Genomic DNA, 10,786 nt, shown 5'->3' on the forward strand with positions numbered 1-10,786 from the left:
GGAACATTTTAATACATAGCATGTTCCCTCTAAACTGTTGAAAAATGCATGATGATACTTTGCTCTGTTTTCATATTTCAGGGTCTTTCATAAACATGAATTAAAGTTATATATTACTCTGTGAGTATTGTCGTATTGTCACATTGTTAAATATAATGTCTTTATACTTACTGTCATATATAGTTTGTCATATTTTTAAAGCAATTTCCTAAATACAAATACAAATGCAGAAAAGTTAAAGAACTCTATCTGCAAAAAAAGTCTTTGCATTTTTTATACACACTGGATAGCAAACATGACACAAGCAAGTGCCTGTGAGTCTCTGGGCTGTGTGTTCACGTTTTCCCCCAGACCACCCTCTGCCCATGTCCTGTTAATCACCCATAAGACGGCAGTTAGTCACTGCTTTGAACACCTGACTAGCTTCAGTTTAATGCAAGAACTTGAAGACTGAGAAATGTGAAACATTACAAGTTTGGGAGTTTCAACAAGTAAGGAAGTTTTAATCAATCAAATAGATTGTCTGGTTTTTTCCAAATATTGCTTGATTCAAGAGGAAGATGATGGAATGGTTAGTGTTTCCATGTTGATTTGATCTCAGTTTAGGTGTAGATACTTGAAGGTGTTCAGTGCATTTTTACTGTCCCGTAATAGAATAATTTGTTACTGAAATTCAAGGGGAAAACGTCCCCAGCCAGCTCTCTTCATGCATCAAACCCTTGTGCTCCAGATGATGCTCAAGAGCAAGTCAAAAAGCAGTCACTACCCTTACGCAACCTACAAAGGTTCTTATGAACTTTGCAGATTGAAGCCCACCGAATTCAGTCTAAGCGGGAAGTTCCCTGCAGCCCTAAGGCTTTGGGCATTATGTTTGGCAATAAATGCATTTTAAAATGCAATAGAATTCTGTAAACACTAGCAAATATAAGCTATTCTCTTGCTCTTTCCCTATATTCATTCTGATCCCCAGATCTCTTTTCTGTATTTTATTTCTCTGTTTGGTACACATGATTAGCAAGTGCCATTTCAACCAAATGCTTTTTTGTCTGTTAATCCATGCAGACTAAATACATCAAAAGTTAAATATTTTGATCAAAAATTTTCTATAGCTTTGCAAATGAAGATTAAAAAAACCAGTGTTAATTGGACTGGAAAAAAAAATCTCAAGAATTTTCTGAAGAAAGTTGCTTTTCTCCCCAGCTCCATTAGTTATATGCTTAGAGTTTAATATTCTTATAAAAGAGGCTTTTTCTTGAAAAGAACTCAGATATAAGCAATCCCTTATTTACACTAGCAGGAGCTGGGGAACAAAATACCCCCAAAACAAAACACAAGGAAAGCAGGAGTAGTCAAGGCTCTTTTATATCATATCCTTTTTCTTTCCCCATGGCTGAGGGTATCTGTCTCAGTCAAATCAGCCTTGCATGAAAAAACTCCATGCTTCATGTATTCCCCAGACAGTGAGAAGAACACAATGAAAACCACTGCAAAACATTACAGGCGCCTAATTCAGCATGATGTGAGCGCTCACAGCCTGTGACACCTGGTGACTAACGGGAGTCTGTAATTCACATCCAGAATTAGCAGTTGGGGTCACCGAGAAGCTCAGGTTCCTCGGGTCTGGGAGATCTTGAATGCAAACCGCCCCAAGGGAAAGCATCTTAACTTTAACAATTCTCTCTCTCACACAACTGCTTCAGCACATTTCAGAGCGACATAAGCTAAACGTAGAGAAGCTGCATTGTATTCCCTGGGGAAGCTTTTTTCCCCCGTCCCCATACAGGTGTACCTAATCTCAAACGCAGGAAACTGCGATTCATTTTAAAGCTTTTTCCTGCCTCTTTGAACAGAGCTGGAGGTGTAAAACTTTGAAATCAAGTGGACCTCAAAGGATCAGCAGTGCCCAAGAAGGACAACTGGTCCTGAAGATTAAAAGACTCTTTCTTTATAGAAGAGAAAACCTATAAACACAAGACTCAAAGGAAATAATTTTCTTTGGGCTCTGGACACCCCTGCCACAGCGTGCTGCTGAGAACTCGACCACAGCGAGCTTTGTAGTGCTTCGGACTTAAGAAGGATTTTGCCCACTTACATATTAGAGACAAATAGGAGCTTTTCATCTGCAAATAGCCTTAGTTTCCCCCTTTATAAAAGGAGCCTTGTCTCCAGCCCAGCTATACTGGGTAGGGCCAGGTGAGGGACTGGTGGACCCTTGGGTGGGCTACCTTGGGATTGTAACTGCACTGTGATCACAAATTAATATATATATATATTAAAACCTGCACACTATTACATGACTCAGTTGACATTAAGGTTCAACACTGACTTTGCATTTGATTATTTTTCAAGGTCAATATCCGAATGCTTGGGCTGTATTTAACAGCATCAATGGGTAGTTAGATCACTTTAATTGCTATGAACAGCATTGCTTCTCCATGCTGCCTCTCAGTCTGTATTCATCTCATATCTCTGTTTTACATTGTAAACTCCGCGGGCCAGGGCGTTCAGTTTTGTGGGTTTTAGTACCTAGCATCACAGGATCCTTCTCCATGGTTATTTAATGCTACAGCACTGCTACTAGTAAATAATTACGATCATGGCTTTTGATTCCATATCACAGGATTCTTCTCACGTATTCTGAGGATGCTCTGCTCTGATGATTGCTGTGAAGGCCAGTATTTAGCAGAATATGTTTTTTCAGTTTGCCCACTGCACAATCTATTATTAGAGCGCAGATTCAGCCCTCATGTGCCTTTTCATGCATAGCAAAGAGAGATATCTCTTTTCTCCACTGTTAGTAACATTAATGATACCCTTCTGAAAACGATGTGTGAAAAGCATCATTAAACTGCCTTGCAAGCACAGGTGTAAAGGGTTTTTATGTGTTGTACATATGGAGAAATGATATATTACATGATAAAAATGAGGTATAAGCTGTGAGAAGAAATAGGAAAGACAACACAGAGAGCTAGATGATTGTTGTAGGGCCCTTCCAACTGAACTATTCTATTCTATTCTATTCTATTCTATTCTATTCTAAGCTTAGCTCACTTGCTCTAACTTACTCAACTTTTCTTCCAGACCAAAGGAGCTTTCAAACCCAAGATGTTTCTCCGTGTGTTTCAAGTGAACTCAGCAGGTGAAAACCATATCCCTGTTAGGACAGTTATTCAGCAAGTCTGCTGGTACAATCACATACCAAGTGAAGGCCTGTTTTAGAGATAACTAACTTGGACTCAACAAGTGACAGGGGCTGGTTTGTCCAGCTTATCTGAGGAAAAAAGAACTCACCTTTCCAAAGGAAGTCTTAATTGCACTTTAAAGGAAATAAAAGTGAAATTTAATGAACACATGCTTGACCTTCTTTACGTAATTTCCTGCTCTATATTGACCATTTTTATTTCCCAGAGTTTACTAGCAGCTTTACGTAAAAAACAGCTTTCTTTCTAGGCACATGACATACCTTTGTGTTCATTTAACCAATCTAAATTATTTCTCTCTGTTACATTCTTACCTAAAGAATACAGTATTTGGCTTAGTTTGGGTGTAAGCATGTGTACCTCTCTTCCATTTGTAAATGTTCATTTACAGTATTACACACCTACAAGCTTGCATCTCTGTGTGTGTGGTTTGTTAGTCTGCAGCAAAGGAAGCTGGATCACAAAGTCAGGGGAGCATTAAGGAGAAGAGGCAATTACATGAGGCTGCTAGAAGAGTTCAAAGTGGATGACGGTTGACCGTGTTGGCAGTGGTTCATTTTTCATGGACCACGCTGGAAAACAAAATGCTAAATTGGAACAGTCCTATGAAAAGGTAGTTTTCCTTTCAGAGCTAGATCAAAAAGGGCAACCATTCCTGGTAAATTAGGATTGGAGCAATAAAGTCGGCTGCTTAGGTGGGACAACAACAGGTCTGGTAAGATAGTGTGATGGGTATAGATAATGCTAACCCCTCTTTTGTCCCTTGCTGTGTCTCTCTCTTCTACAGTCTCCTGCTCTCTGTGCCACACAGAGTCTCCTCTTGCATGATGAAATGGCATAGCAATACACAATTTTTAAGCCTACAAGTATCTGTGGGTTTGGTGCATTTATTTTTCAGTGTGGGTTGGTTGTATGTTAGAGATTAGAGAAAAAGGGACTTGTAGCTTCATCTGCGTAGCTGTGAATTAAGGGGATGGACATTAGTAGCAGCTGCAGATATGTCCTTTCCTTAGGATTTTGTGAACATAAACAGATTGCAAACAGATGAAAAATAAATCAAAACTTTAATTATAAACTCTGAAATGTCCTTAAGTCAATGCATGCACAACAGGGCATTTTCCAGAGCTGAATGGTGTGAAACAAGGTAGTCTGCTGCTTCAAAGGTATTTTACGGGCTTGAAGCAGCTATGTAGGGTGATATGAATGGGTTAAGCATCTCTATTTGAGTGAGTGTGCGAGAAGCTTTGACAGTTAGGCTTCATGAGTACAACCATGAAATTAATTCTTGCCAAGGAAAACAAACCACAGACAGAGTCACTCATGCACCAACTAGTCACAGTTTGCAAGGTTAGCTAAAGTTTATCAAAATCCCCAGACAAAAAATGTCATTAAGATACAGCCAAGGTTATAGACAGATACCAATTCCCAGGCAAGAAACTTCATTAAGGTACACTCAAGGTTGTAAACATATGTGCCAATTAAATTCAAACAACAAGATCCAAACACTGTCATTATTTACAACATTAAATATTTGGAAATTAAAAGTTACTGCTAGAGATAATATGGTTTCTATAAAATTCATCATCATGTTTCAACAAACTGAACTTCTGCTTCTCTTCAGTATTACCTTACCTTCTATTTCTAGTTGTGACATTCCCTGCCATGGGAAACTGCAAAAGCTAAAAGTCTACATGGGTTCAAAAAATTCTGCACAGATTTGTGGAAGAAAAAGCCAGCTGTAGGTATGGAAAGCAAAGCAGACACTGTTTATTCTGGAGTACTCTGAGCCACAAGTCCTGAAGACCTGGAAAATATTCTGAGCAAAATCTCTTTTAACTTGCCTTGTTCTTATATATGTCCGTAAAGACCAGATTGGTCACTCATGAAGATGGGCTGTTAGGGTGGATGGTCCTTCGGTCTGAAGCGGTATTGCTGCCATCACAGCCTTCCCCACAGTCACAGCGTGATAGTAGACAAAATCTGATGTATAAGGAAGCTATGGCAAGCAGTGCACTGTCTTAGAGAATACAGGATGCAAAACAAGTAATTAAATGTGAAATCCTTGCAACTAAATTTCAATTGAAGGGTTTAGAAGGGACAGTCTGCCTCTTAAATGTAGTGTTAGACCCTTGAGATATTATTTAATTAGATTTTTTGTTATAACAGTTGTGAACATTGTCTTTTCTCTTTTAGCTTCAATAGTGATTGGGAAATGGTGGTGTGAGATGGAGCCCTGCCTAGAAGGAGAGGAATGTAAGACATTGCCTGATAATTCTGGATGGATGTGTGCGACTGGCAATAAAATCAAGACCACCAGAGTAAGTCGTCTTTCTGTCTATACCCAGGAGGTCTTAATACGAAAGGGAGTCACTAATGATTGCTCACCCATATCTTTTCCATCATCATGTCTGCTGTAAAAGTCTCAAAGATCACTGCATACCTCCCCAGCCACCCAATGCTCCTGGCCATAATTTAGTGAAAATTCAGATGGATTCAGGCTGGTCAGCTGGGTCCAGGCTCGATAACTGGCAGGTTGGAGCTGCTGAATCGCCAGGTCACTTTCTTACAGACGTTGTCACCTCAGAAAAAAACCTAGTGCACATCACCGAGTCCCTTTCTCATGGCTAAAGGGAAGAATATTAGATCAAAGGGATCTGCTGGATCCTACATCCATTCCTTGGATGTTCCAGGCCACATCTGTATTAGCAGCTGTACAGGTGCTTTGTAGCATGAAACAATGCTGAAGACTCAACTCACTATCTGCATTTCAGGTCTTACTTCAGAGCAGCTCTAGTCCCATGCACCCATTAGTGGCATACTCTCGAGGTGCTGAAGATTCAGGTACCAACAGGTGATGACAACTTTCACCATGCATTGCTGGGAAAATGCAGAGATACGGCTGCAAAGAGAGAGAGTGTGAATGAGCTGGCTAAACTTCTCCCACTGTGAGATTACCTTTGGAAAAAGAAGTGGTTTTCAAAAATAGCTTTTTTTTTGCACTGTGCAATTGTTTCGCAACCATTTTCTTAAAACCGCCACCTATACTTGTATTCAACAATTTTAATTACATTTTTTTCATACCATGATTGAATTTTTTTCATACCATGATTGAATTTTTTTCCAAGAAAATTACATGGTTGTCAACTCAAAATATTTTTTATAAATGCATAAATTTTGTTTTTCAGTGAAGTGGAAAATAACTTTTGAAACCTGCTAAATGGAAAAAAGCTAATTTTCAAGAGATTTTTCCCTGTTTATTAAGAAGTTCTTCATACCCATACCCAGCTACTAATTCACGGGAATGTGAAGCTTAGTGTCGTGATTTCCTGACTTCTTCCTTTTTCTACAATCCTAACTCTAGTCATTTTTCACATCTTCTAGGCCTTTTATTGAAGGAGGAGATTTTGCCCCAACTGATCCCCATGCCATTTGAATCCTTTTCTTTCCCCCATATGATTTACCCCAGGATGAATGAGCTGTATTGCAACCCTGGTTTCTTGAACAGTGCCTTCTGGCATGGCTAATCTCACCACCACATTAAATTACTAGATTACCTACTAATTTAGGAGGGTTTCTTTGCAGATGGCAGTAAGTGGCCCCAGAAAACAGGATGCATATTATCTCTTTGTCATCCCCCAGAGCAAAAGAGAAAGCACGAAGGGAACTGTGATTCCTTGACTCAATTTCTTCATACAATGTCGTTGTTCCTGCAAACCACTCTATGCTCACAACTGATCTCTCCACACTGTAACACCACTGGAAGATTGTGCCCCAATGTATGTGCCTTGCAGTGCAATTAAAAAAAAATTTTAAAAACCCAAACTTACTACATGTTGTTTTCAGTGAGGCAACATTTTTCTCACTGAATTGAGGAATTAAAATGGAAGAAAGTGATATTAAAGAAGTAATAAGCAACGTGAAGAAGTATGTTATACTTTTGTTAAATTACAATAATTCAGTACTTCTGCAGTCTGCTGCAAATTATGTAATTTAGGAATTGCATTTGCTTTTTTCTGTGAAATTGTCCTGCTCTTAACTCCCCCAACCCTCATCATATAAACTAGTTTTAGGCGATAGCCTGCATCTAGAAATGATTGCTAGAAATTTAGCAGCTTCATTAATATGCAGATATATGGTCCAATCTATTCAGTATGCATTATTGTATTTCATTTAAATTAAATACTTACACAGTGAATGCTCATAACTGAAAAAATATTTCTTCATTTACCCACAGGAGTTATTTTAATTAGCTTGTGAGGGGAGTACCTTATGGTGCTGCTTCCAGTAGAATTTTGCCTTGTTGCTTTAAAATATCATTACAGAACCCAATTGACAAACGCAACATGATATGATGTGCTTAGAACTGTCGTCTCTTGCGTTTCCTAAGTAAAAATTCAACTTCATAATCCCTGAAACTTTGCTTAAATCTGTACTGCTGCGTCAAGTCTTGCAACATAAATATAAAATAATAGAAGCAATCAGATCCTGAAACAGGCGTTTTTTTTCTTTGTTTTGTCATTTCAGATGGCATCAGAGATTACACTATAATCTGTACTGACCCCAGTCCAGGCTGCAAGATTGGGCCATGTGTGTCTAATTTATGTAGTTAAGGAAGTTAAGAAAGCAGAAGAAACAAGACAAATCAGTCAACATCCTAAATATATCTGTGGTGATTAGCCAAAAAGCTAGAGCAAGTCACCATAGGCTGTAAACTGTAAACTGTTTTAATGAAGGCTTTTCCTTATACGAAATACATTTACGTTAGGCAGCTGCTGTCCTGACAAGGAAAACATTCACATTTATGACTCACAGGATTAAAATACCTATTAGTATGTTCTTCAAGGCCCACAGTAAATCACATATAAGTATGTGTGTATGTGTGTGTATATATATATAACTACATGTATACACACAATATATGTAATTTTACAGTGTAGTGTATTACTTCATGGTTGGTTCTCAGATGTGATTAATACTGATTAGTGTCAGAAGAAGGTGGACAACAGATCCAGTGAAGGCTTTGCCAGCATATCCTCTATTCCTTCCTTCTCATGCATTTATTCCTGTGTTTAGTCCTTTAGCATAGCTCACTAATTAAGTTGTTAAAGCTAAAGATATAAAGCTCAGAGCCTCTGTGAATTGAGTTGTTTTCTATTGATGGTCAGAGCAGGTGACAAACACTGAAAAGAAATCATTTTGTAATTCAATTTTTGGAGCAGTTTCAATGGTCTTTTTAATCCCTATTCACTCCTTTTTTTTTTTTTTTTTTAAGAACATAAGTTTCAATGCTTTCCTTAAAAGTGTGGGTCTCTTGGAGCTGTAGTAGGACCTGGCTGGAGATCACATCACCACATTTCAGCAGGGGAATTGCAAGAGCACGGTCTCAGTCTGATGCTGGGAGGTGGTGCCCACAAGGGCACATAAATGCCTGTAAGAACCAGAGCTGCTGAAAAAGATGAAAACGTGGTTCTTCATGCATCCCATGTTTTGTCACTTCCCATCTGAGTGAGGGAGTCACTCACAAGCTTTTGGCATTGGATTGGTGTCTAGACACGACTTTCTGTGCACCGCTTTGCAGAGTCCTTGAGGAGTGTAGCGCTCTTCCCCAGGGCTTTCTGCCTGGGCTCATGTGCATGCTGCACTGCAAAATGCCCTTTTTATGTAATCCACACTAATAACACCTGGCATTTGTGTACTAGCCCTCTAAATACTTCAACAAGCTGTTTTTCTGCTGATACTGTGGAGGATGGAAATTAAAGTGTTGAGCGTTTGGGGACTGGCAGAGCAGCTCAGCTCGGAGCATCTCTCCAGCTTCACAGCCCGCACCCTCCATTACAGCCCACTCACCCCTCCGTTTCCAGAGTAACACTTGGTTTACCGTACATTTTGCCATCAGAGAAATGCAGGCCATTTTACAGTGCCCCAAGGGACCTGAGCATCACATTTCTTAGTAGCCACTGCTCATCTCATACTGCAGCAAATAGCACCTGAGGTGCCCACAGCCCCTTGACACCACGGTCCCTTGTCATTCCCTGCTCCTATACCAACCACACAAATTCTTGAGGCAGTGTACAAACAAGAAAGTGAGGTATTCATCCCCGAGAGAAAACCCAGCAGGGTCACTTGCCAGTGGCGAACCAGGAGAGCAGAAAATGGGAACTGGGGGAAAGAAGGAAATGGTAAATGAAACCGGAGTTTTCTTTTTTTAAGCTGTCCAACTAGGTTAATATGTCAGAAGATTTCCAGATTAAGTTTTTCTTTAGAGCACTGAAGAAACCCCTCTATTTTTGTGACAGCAGTCTCTGTAATTAAGAGGTCAGTTCAAAGCAGTAGAGCACAAGATTGTAAATATCTCTTGCTATAAGACTTAGTGCTGCATTTCATCATATCACCTAGTGCTTAGCTAATAATTTGTAGCCCTGATTTAGTGCCTGAGCCTGCTCGTGTTCAAGTCAATTTGCATTTCATTGCTGACCTAGTTGTCTAGCAAAGGGTTGGACCCCTTGTGCCATTCATCTGTGTGTATCAGTGCGGGAAAGAAACAAAAGCCTCTCCTCAAGAGAGCTATTTTTGCTTCTGGTCAGTCGTTCTTATTTCAGCATCCTAAAAAAACCTCTGGGCGGTGGTGTTTCCTCTTCAAGCCATTAGTGCACTCACTCAGATCAATTGTGGTGTTAGTCATAAAGAGCGATGGGTTTACGGTCTGTTGCAGGCCGTGTTATCTCACCCGAGGTGAGTAGATGAAGTCGGTCAGACTTCCCAGCCGACTATAGAGCTAGTCACTCCTACCTGCCCCTCTTGGGTAAGTGGGTTGGTGGGGGTCCAAATGAACCTGAAAGATGGATCCATCTGCATGTCCTTGTCTAGCAGAAGCTACTAGCATCACTCTGAGAAGGGTGGAAGGCTGGGCTGAGCATGGCCCCATGCCCAAAGCTGCCCAGCATCTCCTGCACCACCAGCCCAGGTGATGGATGCACATCCAGGATCTCCCAAGGCACAGGCAGGGTCTGCCTCTTGCACACCCTTAAATCCCTGCGGCCCCAAGAGAAAAGAACCCCCACAAAATATTGTGATTTAAACTCAGCTATATCATGAGCAGGGCAAAGTGCCACGAAGCCTGGGTCTGTCTTTTCTCTTATAACATACTTCATATAACTGACACTTTCGCAATTTCTTACTGCAGATCCACCCGAGGACCTAACAGAGCGCCGTCTGCATGGAGACAGTGAAAGCCCTGCTGATTTATGAGGACAAAGTATTGAAAGTTTAAAACCATCTCAGCATTTACAAGCCAAATGGATTTCTTATTTGCACTTTGACTGTTCACCAGATAACAACAGTGGCTTTACTGTGTGAAAGAAAGTATTCAGTGGAAATAATGCCCCTGATTTTTGACAGCTGAAAATAAAAATGAAGAAAATGGTTCCTTTGGTAAAGTTTCTGAGATTGCGAAGTACAAACAACAGTATAAGTTTGGATCTACAATTTACTTTATACCAGTTAAAGTATATATATAGAAATATATATATATTAATATATGATATTTTGAAATAAAAGCCTCACTCTTCAAGAAATTGAATAGTACC

The 10,786-nt window shown here is 39.9% G+C and overlaps 1 protein-coding gene across 1 annotated transcript in view; it reads left to right on the top strand.

The window, feature by feature from the left end:
* TAFA1 (TAFA chemokine like family member 1) overlaps positions 1-10,411 on the top strand; it is a 227,168-nt gene extending 216,757 nt beyond the window's left edge. Inside the window, exons 3-4 of the mRNA XM_059823360.1 lie at positions 5,394-5,518; positions 10,384-10,411. Coding sequence (XP_059679343.1) covers positions 5,394-5,518; positions 10,384-10,401 — 143 coding nt within the window. The 3' untranslated portion in view covers positions 10,402-10,411. The remainder of the gene's footprint in view (positions 1-5,393; positions 5,519-10,383) is intronic.
* Positions 10,412-10,786: the final 375 nt, after the last annotated feature.

Source organism: Gavia stellata, chromosome 12, assembly GCF_030936135.1.
Source record: "Gavia stellata isolate bGavSte3 chromosome 12, bGavSte3.hap2, whole genome shotgun sequence".
NCBI lineage: Eukaryota > Metazoa > Chordata > Aves > Gaviiformes > Gaviidae > Gavia > Gavia stellata.